The sequence below is a fragment of the Gossypium arboreum genome, chromosome 13, assembly GCF_025698485.1.
Source record: "Gossypium arboreum isolate Shixiya-1 chromosome 13, ASM2569848v2, whole genome shotgun sequence".
NCBI lineage: Eukaryota > Viridiplantae > Streptophyta > Magnoliopsida > Malvales > Malvaceae > Gossypium > Gossypium arboreum.
The window spans coordinates 8,826,130-8,841,707 of NC_069082.1; the positions used below are offsets into that span (position 1 = coordinate 8,826,130).

Here is a 15,578-nt window from a genome sequence, read left to right on the forward strand (position 1 = left end):
TCTGATTTAATTGAAAGAGATTTTGTTACCTGGAAACAGAAGGAAATACATTCTCTATTCGGTGAGGAACAAATGCAGAAAATCGTCTCAATATCGCTGGCGAGCAATGAACCAGAAGATGTACTAGTTTGGAAGGAGGATAAATCAGGGATTTACACAGCTAAGACTGGTTACAGACGATTGAATACAACAGGGGATTGCAGAATACAACATAATCTCCTAACAAAGTTTTATACAAAACTGTGGAACCTTAAGGTGCCAAGTAAAATCAGAATACATTTATGGAAAATTGGGAATGAGTTTGTGCCGATCTTGTATAATCTGAAACTCCGAAAGCTGGTGATAAACACAACTTGTCCAGTGTGTCAAGCAGAAGAGGAAACAGTGAGCCACCTCTTTAAAGACTGTAACTTCACTCGACAAGTACTCCAGGATTTGGGAGATATCAAGGCGATATACAATAGAGAAACAAATTGGAAAACATGGTTAGCGACTGATTTCGAGCATCTTACTAACGAGGAATGTAAAATCAAAACCATTTTGTTATGGGCTATTTGGTATAACCGAAACAGAGTGTTTCATGAGGGAAGAAGGATCCTAGTGTATGAACTAGTGGGATTTATCAATGCATACTATGTAGAAATTAAACACATAGGTGAAGTAATGAAGATCAGAACTGAGATTAACAGTAAAGAATGGCTACCACCCAGAGGAGATGTAATAAAAATAAATTTTAATGCGTCTTTTAACCAGATCCATCATACTTCAGTAGCTAGAGTCATTGCGCGAAATAGAGACGAGATAGTTATGGCATCAGGTACTTACCCAGGAGATAATATTACAGATCCAACAACGGCAGAGGCAAGGGCGTGCTTAATGGTTATCACTATGGCGAAAGAAAGAGGTTTTCATGAAATACAGGTTGAGGGAGATGCGTTGACGGTTATTAGGAAACTGAATCGGGAAACAAAAGACAGATTATGCATTAGAGCCTATATCCAAGAAATCAAACGAAAATCACTCGGATTCAGAAGTATAAAGTTCATACACGTACCAAACAGCTAACACAGTGGTGCACGGAATGGCGATGGAATGATGGAAGTACAAAGACCCACAATATTGGGTGGAAGGGGTTTTATACGTGGTTGAAGAACTGATAAATATTGACAGGAATTGCTGCAATGATAGAAGAAATGTTAGTAACGAGTCTGAATCTAATAACGACGAATCGATTCGATGAACTCGTGGAAACAACGGAGGTTGGTGCTTAAAAAGCCGAATGCTAAGTGATTTATAGTGGAGGAGTCTCCAAAGCGACTGATGCACAACAGATTTATGGGTTTAGTGAGAAAAAAATGGGATTTAATCTTAGTATTTCAGTATTTGCTTTTAGTTTAGAGTCTTTCTGGTTACTTTTCTCGAATAATAAAATTTTATTGTTTTTCTGCTTTCAATTTCCCCAATGCATCGTTTTGGATGCCAATTACAGTAGGACAGCTGTAGGAAGAAGTTATTGTTGCGTCTGTCCTTGGATAATATCCCATCTAATAATGGCATCAGTTGGGTTTTTCAAAAAAAAAAATTAAAATGTCTAAACTCAAACTCAACTCAAAGTATGCGTTAAAGCTATCTAAGTCTTATTATAATCTTACAGTGGCGGAGCCAGGGGCTGGTAGGGGCCCTAGCCTCCCCTAAAATGAAAAAAATTTCATTTAAACCCTTTATAATTTATAAAATTTTAAATTAATAATGGTAAAATTGCACTTTGCCCTCCTAAAAATGATAAAAATTGATTTAATCTTTTAAAATTCATAAAGATATAGACCATTAAAATAGTGAAATTACATTTTTACTGTCGTAAAAATATACAATTTAATCTCGGCCCCTAAAATAATTTTCTGCCTCCGCTATTGCTTGCATGGACTATATTATGCACTAAATATCGTTATGACTAAATTTAAAAAAGTTCCATCATTTTTTGCAATATGTTATTTTTATACAATTCATATTTCTATCCATAAACTCTCCAAATTGTTTAAATCGAAACATAATGCGCACTTAAACGGCCTCGAATCTACATTCTCTTATATATTGCAACAAAAATGATGTCAATTGAACTAAAATTCAATAAACTATTTTCCCAATGTTTTTGAAGGTAAAAAATGTTTTCAAACCAAGGGAATAAAATATAGTTGCCTAATAATGTAAAGCTTAGTAATTTTCTTTTAGTATTTTTCATGTTTATTTTACAGTTCATGTATAGGGTTTGTAATTATCCCGCTTAATAATATTAATATTTGTTGATAAAGCTAGTAATTCTTTTATCTAAATAAGCTTGTACATGATGCCACCTTTTAAAAGTAATTACATCAATCACCCGCGTTAAACTCTTTATTTAAAATTTTCAAAAATAAAAAGTTTATCATTATCTCTTATCACTTCAATGGAATCAATTTCGGCCCCAGCTTCATCTGTTACAATGGCATTTCTTGCATCGATCCCGAATTTTTCTCCTGCGACAAATTGAGTGAAAATAATTAATTTGTTTGCAAAGGACTAGATATAAGATAGGGTTAATTGCACCCCACATCCTCAAATTCTTGTTTAGATTTTAAATTGGCTAAAAACTTCAAAATATTTTAATTGAGTGCTCAAAGTATATTGATATTGTATTAATTAGGTTCTTGAATTAGCCTAGCTATTAAAATGGTTGTTAGATGTCAACTCGATGCTAAACATATTTAAAACATGAGGATCAAATTGAAAATATGTGTACCAATTGCTTGGATAGTTGGATATGAAGTGTTAATGAAAAGAAGTAGTAATATTTGATTTCTTTTAACACGTCATATTCAAACTATCCATTCAATAGATACATATGTATTTACAGTTTAATCCACACATTTTAAATATGATTCATGTTAGATCTGAATCGGCATTTAACGCTTGAATTAACAATTAGGTTGACAGAAGGACTTGATTGATACAATCAAGGACAAAGCTAGGACGAGATAAAATTATAAAAGTTCAAGGGGTCAATGCTAAAAACTTGTTGCTAAAAGTGCTTAAATTAAGTTATTATTTTTTGAGAGGCTAAGAAAACTTAAATTAAATAGTTTATTATAACCAAGGGCTAAGATTGGAATTAGCCCATTTAACCAAGGGGATCAAGGTTCTCCCTGTCCTCAACTTCGTCCTTGGATGTAAGGATAAAACAGTATTTAATCCTTGAATTTTTTTTATATATTAGTCTTAAAATTTGACAAATTTTCTCGTTATTTTGTCTATGTGATGATGTTACACTATGATATTGTTCCATATCATCACCTAAAAGACTATAATTTTTTTATAAATAATTTAGGTGATCAATATTAGAGTGTCACATCATCACAAGGATCAAAATTAAAAAAAGTTATAAATTTTAAGGATTAATGTGAATAAAAAAAAGTTCAAGGACCAAGTTGGAAAAAATTACCAAGTTCAAAGGTAAATGTTGCCTTACCCCTTGGATATAATTACATTTAGTGACCAATTTAAAATCTATACTATAATTTGGGGACGTCTAGTGGAATTAACCCTGTAAATTAAAATGTTAGTTCAGCTATGATCCAAACCTGCAAAGTTGATGAGCTGATCAAAAGAACCAGGCAACCTTATTAGCTTCCCAGGCTCCATGCAACTAGATTCTTTCCTCATTAATGGACGCCCTCTATAGATGCTCACCCTTGGATGGTCCATCCCTCTGCAGCTTTTGCCTACTATGCCCACATGAAGGTCACCTTCAACCTCCTTCAACGGCGGTTCGTTGTCGGTCATCACCGTGATTCGGTGGCCGATCTCTCGCTTCTTCACTATTTCATTCAAAGTCGTGGGAGAAAATTCATACGTGTTTGGATCGACGACGTCCGCTCCATTCATTACGAGCAGGTTAAACATTTCTTGGTGTTTCTCTTTCATGGCGACTTGTAACGCCGTCGATCCATGGCGATCCTTCGCGTCGACGTTCAGTCCTTGTTTCAATAGTTCTTGCATCACCGTCAGGTCGTTCCTTTTGGCGGCAGTGCATAGGAGATCGCCGGCGGTGAACGGATCGGAAATGGAGGCGAAATGGTATAGTATCCTGAATATTGAATGGTGCTTCGAGGATATAGCATCCCACAGTGCAGTGTTGCCGTTTGTATCTGCAACATTTGATTAATTCTGAGATTAATTAATTGGTCAAATTCTAGTCTTAATCCCTTTATTATACTCAAATTTGATATTTAATCCTTATACTTTAAATTTTACATAATTTTGTCCCTTTACTTTAATAACAATCCATGTCCATAATAGACAAAAGTTGATGAATTTAAAAAGCATTACAATGTCTTATTTTTACCTCGTAAATGCACATTGCAAGCATGCTTAAGGAGTACCAACACACAATCTTCATGCCCTTTTGATGCTGCTATGTGCTGAAAAATAAAACAATAGTTTAGGTTAGTTCGGGTTTATTATGATTGTAATGTATGTTACTTTTCGACTCTTCAGTTCTCTTCAAATTAAAACGCACCAACGGGGTTCTGCCTTTAGAATCTCCTATGTCGGGATCCAATCTTGCCCTGAGAAGCTCGTTGAGGAAAGCAGCATTGCCGGTGTCAGCCACATCAAGCAAATTAACGGACATGTTTTTCGGATCACCGTCTTCTTCTCCGCCCTCCATTACTATACCTCCAACTTTAAGATCCTTAAGCCTTTTGTTATGCTGCAACATGTTACATGTTCAACTTCAACCCCTAAGTTTGCAAACTAATAGCATAAACAAGCGGCTAGAAACTAGTGAACGGAGTGACCTTAAGGAAGTTTTTAAGGATAGCAACATTATCTTCGTGTTTGGCCTGCATTGCTTCGATCAAATCGGCGGTTTTGAGCCTCAAGAGTTGCGAAAGCGACTTCGTCCGGAACGTAAACCTTTGAGGCCGGCAACAAAGCGCACCGATTTCTCCGAACATGTCCCCACACTGCAGGGTTCCAACAACAGCTTCCTCTTTCTCCATCTCACACTCGATGATTTCTACTTCCCCCGACACAACGATGTAAACGTCTTCTGGCGGTTCGTTTTGCATCGTAACATCCTCTCTTGGCGGTACGTATTCGGCTTTCATCTTCGCCACCTGATAAATTTTCAAATAAAAAAAATATATAAAATCCCATAATTCGAATCTCTTTACAAAATTTGACACAAACACTTACCAGGTGCAGCAGGGTTTCCCTTGAAACGCCATTGAAAAGGTATACTTTTTCTACTATAGGTAAAAACAAGTGCTGGCAAATGCTTGTGTAAATGGATTTAGGGAGTTGTTCAATGAGTTGTTGCTGATTTAAGCTCTCAGCTTTAAACCTCAAACACATGTAAGCCAATATCTGGTCTTTTAACCTTGGGGGCAACCGGTTTCTAGACACAAAATTTGAAGCTGATTCAATACTTTTCCTCTGCAACATTTTTGAGAAAAATTACATAAAATTCTCGAATATATGGCTGTCGAATTCTGGTTTTGATTCCCCTTTAGTATTTAAATTCGAGATTTAGTCCTTATTCTTTAATTTTACCTAATTATTTTTGTTAAAATGGCTTGATTTTTTTTATTCCCAACCCTGTTAAATTTTAGTTTATTTTATTCTTTTTATTTAGCATAAGGATTAAATTGATACATTTTAATAGTAAGGGGTTAATTTGAATTTGAGAAACTTTAGAAGAACTTACAAATTCCATGGTGCGTCGAGTTCCTTCAACCACTAAATTAGTCATGTTACCAATTATATAAGCAGTCAAGCCGAGGTTGAAGAGCATGTAGAAGATGATAAAGATCATTTCAACGGTATTGACTGCATGGAGATCGCCGTACCCGACGGTGGTCATGGTGGTGATGGACCAATACAAAGCCGAGATATATCGGATCCAAAGGCTTGTTTCCCTGAAATTTGGATTCACGGACCCAAGCCATGTGTTTCCCTGGTGCGGATATCTGTCAGCCAGCATGTAGTAAAGGCATGCTGCACCATGCACCAGAAACAGTGTCACCTGCATTCAGCAAAACGGCGTCAATTATAAAGGGGAGTTAATACTAATTCCAGCTCAAATATGATGCAGAGAAAATTTAGATAAAATTGTGGATAGGATAACTTGATTTTAATATATTTGATCCACGTATTTTAAATATACTGCAAGATTTGAACCGTATATTTAATGCTTAAATTAATGATTAAATTTGAGAAAAGATTTGATCAACTTGGTATTTTGACGATTTTAAAGTTCATTACCAACTCAAAATCTGGAGGATAATTTCAGTTTTCACTTACAGCTATAAGCCTGGCACATCGGATCCAAAAATAGCTGAATCTAATGTCCTTCTCCAGCCTACAAAAAGTAAAGTCAATAAAAACGTAAAGATTCAAGGGTTTGATACGAAAATTTGACCCAAACTTTGATATATTAAGCCAAAAAGAAAAAAACCTGGTGAAAAGCTGCTTGACCCGCCTGAGACGCCAAAATCTGAGCAATCCCAAAAGGGAATAAGAGAGTCCCATTTTGCTTTTGCCAGTGAACAAATAGGCAAGTGCATCAAATGGGATAGTGGATGCCACATCCATTAAGAACCATGTTGAAAGGTACCTAAAATCCCAAAACCATTTCATCATTTTCCCCCCCCCCTTCTTTATGTACTTTGTGAAAATTAGTCTTTCCAAAGTTGGTGATTACATTATCAATAATGTTATATTCATGAATCAAATCTCATAATGTATAAATATTTTCTAAATTTTATATGAAAAAATAAAATTATCCTCAAAATAATATCTATTGCTTTGTAAAAGTAACTAGTTTTTGATAATTTTATAACTGAGTTGAAATTTGGTTGATAATGATGTCAACTCAATCAAAATCTTAAATACAGATTGCATATTATATTATTACAGGATTTTTTTTTAGTTATTTGATTGAAATAGATTTATTAAATGATAAATTCAAATTATTACTTGAAACTCGAGTTTATGATTTGAATTAAAATTTTATTTAAAAGATTTTTAAAAAATTCTATATAAAGTAAGCCCTAATTGATTTATTCGTGGCGGAATATGTTCTCCTTCCATTAACAAATAAATTAGGAACCTAGTATTGAGAATAAATTCATCAAATCCAATATTTTAGGTATATATACATATTCCATTTATTGGATAATTATTCGATATATTAATAATGAAAATTTTAATTTTACAAGCGGGATTAAAAGTAACCACATATCTTTAATTAATATTTATAAAATAAAAGAAATAAGCGAAACATATTGCGTTTTTAACCCTATTTGTGAAGTTAAAATCTTCATCACTAATGTATCAAATAATAATAATTTTATTAAACATAATTTAAAAATGTGTTATATTTACATACATGTTTGATATTATAAGTATATATATATATTTATACATATATATATATATATATATTTATACAAAGTCTACATTTCTACCCATATACCTTTCCATTTTTAAATCTGAGAAAATGCGCACTTAAGCACGTATAAAGTCATGTCTTACTAGTTGTTGCGATACCAACAATATCAATTAAGATAAGGCTCAATAATGTTATAAATATATTTAATATTTAATATTTTATATAATTAATAATACATATTAAGGTATGTAATTGAGATTTAGTATTATATTTAATTTAATTTAGTATGTTTAAATTGATAACATTATTAATTTTCATAGTTAAAGTTATAAAATTAGAACTTTTACTGTTTTGTGACATATTCAACCAATAATAAAATTACATATCAATGAATGCTTGGGGCTTAAACTCTTCAAATTTTTGAAAATGTTACTTAAACCCTTAAATTTTTTAAAATTTTAGTTAAGTTCTACAAAAGTTTTGAAATATTAGTTAAACTTTCAAAATTTTGAAAATTCTCATTACTTTTAAAAATTTCAATTAAATCTCTTAATAATTTTAAAATTTTCATTAAACCCCAAAATTTTGAAAAAATTAATTAAACCCAATTTTTTTTAGAATTTTAATTAGCCCCTTAAATCTTACTGCCACATTCAACCACTAATTGAGGACATATTTTTTATAAAATTCCACATCACCATTTTAAACTAAAAGGTTTTATCAATTTGGGTCTACTAATAGTATTATAAAAGTGAAAGGGTCAAATCATGCCAAATTAAAATAGAAAGATCAAATCCTAAATATAAAAAAATATAGTATAGGGACTGCAATCGAAATTAGACTGATAACATAATAACGATTAACACTAACCTTAGGGCAATCTTTTTGGGGTCTCGGACAAGCAGATGAGTGGTTGAATCAATATAGGCAAGGAAAAACGTCAAGACAATATCGACGCCGAAGAAAAAATCGACAACGTTGTCGGCGATGTAGAGGTTTGTGGGCGGAGACGATGACGTGAAAAACGCTACTTCCAATGGGTAAACCCATGCTGAATAAAATACTAACATCACCATAAATGTTTCCCACCACCTGCAAATGCAATTTCCATTTCTTTATTACACTTCTAAGTAATTTATATATATTATTTTATATTTCTTCGACCATATGGGGCAAATTGTTATACTATTATAATAATTTATATTTTATATTTTATTATAAAATAACTTGACTTGGTATTTTCTTAAAATACAATTCCAAAGACCCTTTTGAGGAGGGGCTTTTCCTTTCTGATCTTGAACTAGAATGTTTCCCTCTTTTTCTTCACTACCGTTAATACTGTGTATCAACAAATTTTAATTTAATTAGTCTACATTGCATGCTTAAAGTCAACATTTTTTCGTTCTTCTTCTTTCAAAATAAGCAGTATATGTATATCTTGGATGATTGAAAGCCGTATGGGATTTGGTTGAATACGGAGTAGAGTTGGGTCGAATTTTATTTTAATAGATAAATATTTTCATTTATAAGAATAAACTTAGATAAAAATGATATTGAGTTGAATATATATAATTTCTATAAAATTTAAATTTGAATACGTAAATCTACTTTAAAATTTGATTTTCAATTTAAATTCATTAATTAATAATCGAATTAATTAAGTTATACGTAAAATATTTTAATCTGCTAAATATTCACATATAGTAAGTATAATTTTTTTTAAAAATAAAATAGATAATAAATCTAGATATTCGAATCCATTATTCATAAAAGTAAATAATATTTGAATAATAAATATATAAAATATATGCATTCAGTCTAAATTCACAGTGAATACCAATTAACATATCTAAATATTTGAATAAAAAACAAATTAAATATCTATAAATATTCAAATCTACGCTATCTATTATTATCTAAATATGAAATATTATTGAGACCTCAAATTCCTTATTATTCCATCCAACTAGATTTTATGGTATATCTATCGTGAAGAGAAATGATTGTATGAAACATTGATACATAATATTGGTATTTTAGTAATTTTTTTTCATACTATTGGTACATAATATTGGTATTTTTTTAACCTAAACTCCGAACCCGACCCTTAACCCAAACTTAAAACTCGAACTCGAACTTTGAATCTTAAACCCTAAACTAAAAGGCCAAAATCAAGGTTCGGGGTCTAGGTTCGACTTTGAGGTTGGGGTTGAGTTTGGGGTCTGAGGTCTAGAGTTTCGAGTTAAAAAAATTATCAAATTTATGTATCAATGACATGAAAAAATTACCGAAATATCATTAAATAATTAGAAAAGAATGTAGGATGACGTGATGCCCTTGTTTCGTACTATCCTTTCTCGTATTGTGAATTATTGAATTTGAAAACATGAAGTTATAAATAATGTACTCTAAAGTCTTTCAAGTTTATCAGTTTTCCTTCCCAACCACAAAAAATAAAAGTTGATCACTTTTGCCTTTGCTTTTGTCCTCCTCCTCCTTTTGGCCTAAACTTTCCATAAAGCGATAGTATTACAGTACTTAAAAGTGATATTGTTTTACTTGGGGTGAGTTAGGGTATGTTAACCAAATATTCTACTTCCAAAATTTCCATATTAAAAATTGAGAAATGAGGATAAAAATAGTTTGTTTCAACGTTGATATTTTGGGTGTTATGTTGCCTTAATTATTGCTTTCTTATGATGTTGATATATTTGTATTGTTTTTTATATCCATATGAATGGTGGCTCCATTGATTTCTACTTTTTGAAATGCTTATTTTCAATCCTCCAAGATATGTTGTCTTTATATTATTATTTTTCATGTAATTTTAGTAAATTTAACCGGAATGTTTCTTAAAAGGGAAAAGTTGAAGTTTTTGAAAAAAATATTTTTAGGTTAATTTTTGGCTCGGGAATAATACTTTTTCCCTAAAAAAACAGCTTATTTAGAAATACTTTTGTCCCCAAAGAACTTTTAAAAGCAATATTAAACCGGCCGCTTGTGCAAAATTTTTTATATAAATAGAAAAAATAAATGTCTAGGTATATAAGTTACATGATTATATATATGTTAAAAAATAATAAACCACGTCAAGTTATTGATGTAATTAACAGGAAAAAAAATGTTATCTTTCAGGACTGAAAATAGACATTTCAAAAATTAGATGAGGGATTAAATCCACCAAAAATATAAAGTACAAGGATCTTCTATAAATTTGACCAAACTTATCTTTGCATACAAGATTAGTGGACTTGAACTACCCGAGTAATTGGCCCAATTGTAATTACGAAAAGGGGCATAATGCAAGAGATAAAGAAGATGGGGGAATCCATGAAATTTGGAGAAAATTGAACTCAGCCAATATATTTAACTAAACAAATTGCTTCAAAAAAAAAAATTTATGCAAATGAATGATAGACACAAGTAGGTATGATATTTAAATCACAGCTCAACTCTAAAGAATTCTAGAAAGTAAAAAGGTGAGAGAATTTATGCAAAATTGGAATTATAGTGATAGTTGTTGGGGGCAAAATGCTTTTAACTTGGTGATTCAACCTATCATGGATATGCTTTTAAGTAAAAGTTTCTGGACCAATTTTTGTGAATAAAAAAACAGCTTTGAGAAAAAGCTTATCCCTGTATAATGATCTTATTCTAGGAATTTATTCTGGACCAGTTGACAATATGTATTCATGAATGCTTTTTCATGTTCCAAATAATTAACGTAAAAAAAAGTTAAATTAAATCAAATCAAACAAATAATTGTCTCTCTCTTAGCAATTATTGGAGTAGTATTGCACACATATATGTATATACACATAAAGCATACCTGTATCTTGAATCCATGGGAGAGATGATCCATCCTTTGGACTTGATGTGGCTGTGGTTATAGGTTGAAGCACCCAAAGGGGGAAGTATAAGCTTGGACAAGCTGCTCAGGCTCAGAGATGTATCTTCTTCATCTGAATTATGATCATCTGTGTGTGGTTGTGGGGTTTCATTTACAACAATATCATCATCTTTTTTAAGCTGCTCAACCCTATCAACCTTTGCCATGTTTGAGCTTATGTTGAATCTTTCAGGAGAAAATTTCACTTCCATTTCTAAAGGCTAGCTTTGAGTTTTTTTTAAGCCAAAGCTGGGGACTTTAAATACAGTGGTGAAGGACAGTGAATTAAAGAGAGTTTGAAGGAGAAGATGTGGGAGAGAAAGGTAAACCCCCAAATGAAAAAAATAGTAACAAGAGAGAGTTGATATAATTATTGTGGTTATGGGAGAGTACTTGGTGGTCCAATAATAATTCAATCATTATATTTTACAAAATTAATTGTTGTGGTTAAAAAGTTATTAATTTTTTTATCTTTTCAATTTAAAATTTTAGTCCAATCATTAATATTGTTGATATTTTCTGTCAAAATTGGTTTACTATTAGATATGTTTACTGAGTTTATTATGATTTAATTTTTAGGTTGATATGATTGTATGAGTTATTAATAGTCATTTTTATACTAAGATATTAATGTCTTCAATGATTAGATTATGTTTTTAAATCAAAATGAAAAATTAATCTTTAACTTTTAATATGTTATAACACAAAATGTAGGTGTGACTTGTGGTGATTGTTTACTCCATGAGAATGTAGAGAGCCAATAAAATGAAGGCAGTTCACACTATGAGTAGTGCGCAGAGTTATTATTTTGGGAAGATTGTGAGGAAGACTTTTTATAGAGTAAGATTGCTTGCCCTTCATCTACTTGTTGAGGGGAATCAGGGTTGGGTAAGGGTCCCAACTATTGAGTTACCCTTTCCTCTAGGTGTGGTGATAAGGTGGTGTGTGTCAGCGTAAGGCAGTACTAGAGCAAAATTGGATGAGATCAAGCTAAGTGACTGTTGGATGTGATGGGTTGATAAATTTTGTCAAGAGATCTTCCCGAATTATCTTTTATGGGTTGCGTGTATCCCTTGGGATGATGTAAAAGCGATGCTAAGAAGTTATGGTGAGGTTATTCATCATTAGGTTCTTATGGTGGTCAATTGTTCTGTTGAGGGAACTTAAGGTAGAGATATAACGATTCCCCCCCTCACGGGTAGATGAAAGGTAAGTTATATAGTAGCATGGCTTGAGTTCTGACTGACATCACGCATGTGCACATAAAACAATGATTTTAGAAGGCAATTTTTAAAGCACGATTTTACTATAAGCGTACAAGTCAGTTGTAATACTTATAGTGTTACAATGGAACATCAGAGTATTCTAAGGATCGAACCTAAAGAAGATAGCAATTAAGTGATAACTAGCATACATGATAGAGTCTAAGTAGCTACTTATACGATTTTATATTACGACAAATCATAACAAGAAAATTTTGCAAGAAAATTAAATATGCAAATCAATGGGCTAAATTGCAAAGAATATAAAATTAAGAATTTAACCAAATAAATTACTAACAATGGTTGGTTGATTTTAATGTGGTTTACAGGTTCTCAGACAAGAAACTTAAATCACTTAAATTACTAAGTGACTTTATTTTATATTTCGATCTCAATTTTACTGACTTAGACGGCTTAGCTCCAATTTATCTCTCAATCTCATTGATTAATTCGGGACTAATGAACGAGTACACAATAAGATTACCTTTTGGCCTCACTTACCTTGATATTCCCTTAGGGGTGTCACTTCTTAAGTTTTTAGGTCTATTCGATTTAGTTCAATTTATTACGATTTAGTCTTTGGTAAAAAAATTAGCTTATCCACATCTCCATCAACCAACCCCCTTTGAGGTTTAGCTACTCATGCTGAAAATAAAGATGATGAACATAGAAACGGAAAAAAATACCACCATTAAAGTAAAACTGAAGAAAAATATAAAAGTTGAGATTTTTATGAAAGAAAACTTAAAAAACATGAAATTAAAAGCATTCAACAAGAAAGTCTAAAGTAATAAACATTAAAGGAATAAACTTTAATAGAGTTAAAGTAAAAGAAACTGAAATACATTAAACTAAAGCTAAAAATATTTTGCAACCAAAGTACAGGGACTTAAAGTGTAAATAAACCTAAACTACAATGATAACTAACACTAAGAACATCAAGAATAATAAGTAAATGCAGAAAAAAATAAACTTTAAACTGAGAAAAAAGAAATGAAATGAAAACCTTAGAAAAAGTGCAGAAAACTAAGAGAAAATTAATCCTAAAACTAAGCTAATTTGTGTCTCTCTCCTTCTCAACCAATTTTGGTTATTTTAAGTTGTCTTCTGATGAGTTTTGTTGCCAAAAATACCCCCACACGGGCTTTGGGTGATTGGTGGACCGAGTGGATAAAGACTATCCTTTTTGTCTAATTTTGTCCTTTTGACGATGTCAATGTCGTGATACCCAGAAGAGGATATCGCTATATCTAGTGTCAAGCCTTGGGGTCCTCTTTGAAATGTGGATATTGTGATACCACTAAAGGGTACCTCCATTCTTTAATACTGTTGGAGGTATCGCGATTCCAATGTGTGGATATTGCAATACCCTTTTCCTTGGTGCCATTCTTGGTCGTTTTTAACAGTCACAAGTTCCTACTTACAATCATATCAAACGTACCATTACATCCTTCAAGCTAACATCTTATAAAGACAATTCCAACCACAACATTATATTAACAAGTCCATGCAACCATAAAATCTCCAAAACATCTTTATAAGCACATATCTCCTATTGTATGATAAGTTTCACACCATATTTGGAATTTCATACCAAACCATGAACAAACACACTATCAACTAAAAGCATACATTCATCACACAAGTATAGAACGTACCATTTTGTAGTAATTACTTAAAACATTTACATGATTCTCCTATTACATGCCACATATCCCAAAATAAACTTTTTCAAAATGAATTACCAAAAGATAGTTAGATAGTGTGATCTTCAAGTTAATCTGATTTCCTAGTTCACAAAACGATATCTACAAGAATAATAAAACGACCTAAGTAAGCTTCAATAGAGCTTAGTAAGTTCACAGGTTGAAACAATAAACTTACTATATAATCATAACATAACATTTAACAACAATGTTTCTAAACATTAACCCTGTAGACCACAATCATTCAATAGGTGAATTTTAAATACATAAGTTACATAACATACTCAACTATTCAAGATCAAGTCACGATTTAATGTTGAAAATCATGTCAATGTCTATATAACTTACTAGTAAAACTTTTAAATATTTAAAAGCAGCTTGATGAATGATATAAACAGATACGTGTATACACGATTATTCACCCAAGACGCGCCAAAATACTCAATTGAGACAATCCAACCAAGAGCACGACTGATCATCTAATGCCAAGCCTGTAGGCTTTACATTCGCCCCTAGAAACACACCAGAATCACTATAAATATAATTCGATAGTCCGCAACAAATGCTGGACTCCGGTATATTTAGTGTTTAATATCAAGTCAGGAATTTTCTTATCATAGGTCAATCCCGTGCAACGCGTAAAATAACCTATTGGCATGCCAATTGTATCCTATCCTATGTTCATTCGGGCTCGATATACAAGATCATATAACATTTTACAATTCAAATCATTTTCTCACCTTGAACCAATTTATAAGAATTCAAATACAAATTTACATACATTTTAACATACCAAAATTTAGAAATCAACATAATAATACCAATTAAACCAAATTAAACCGTATTAATGTACCACGGCTAAAGTGTAGAGATATAGTAAAATTTGGGGACTAATTAGCAACTTTCTCTTTTCCATAATTTTCTACTAGTTCTTGATCTATAAAGTAGTTTATTTCAAATTATTAGCTTCAAATTCATGTAATATTCAATTTAATGCATCTGTCTTCCCATTCACAACTTGTTCAAAATAGCTCCAAAATTTTACACTTTATTCGATTTAGTCCTTAAGACCAAAATTAAATTATTCTCACAATTAAAATTTATACCCATTGAACCGAATTCATAACCACCCCAAATCAGTCCTCACATGTTGAAATTTCACAAGAAAACATGTTATATTTACTTTATTTTCAATTAAATCCCTAAACTTAAAAATACTACAAAATTACTTTACAAAATAATCCTATTTCAATATCAAGCTTTAAAATCAAGCATAAACATCAAGAAAACTT

At 31.7% G+C, this 15,578-nt stretch overlaps 1 protein-coding gene across 1 annotated transcript; it reads right to left on the reverse strand.

Annotated features, from left to right (window-relative positions):
- Positions 1-2,296: 2,296 nt before the first annotated feature.
- On the reverse strand, positions 2,297-11,710 carry LOC108461899 (potassium channel AKT2/3-like). Its single transcript, XM_017761876.2, has 11 exons — positions 11,259-11,710; positions 8,300-8,521; positions 6,494-6,652; positions 6,340-6,397; positions 5,744-6,061; positions 5,233-5,472; positions 4,833-5,153; positions 4,553-4,744; positions 4,379-4,454; positions 3,615-4,181; positions 2,297-2,513 (listed from the first exon to the last, which is right to left on the reverse strand). The coding sequence occupies exons 1-11, from the start codon at positions 11,528-11,530 to the stop codon at positions 2,392-2,394; spliced, it is 2,547 nt and encodes an 848-aa protein (XP_017617365.1). The 5' UTR covers positions 11,531-11,710; the 3' UTR covers positions 2,297-2,391.
- Between the last annotated feature and the right edge of the window lie 3,868 nt (positions 11,711-15,578).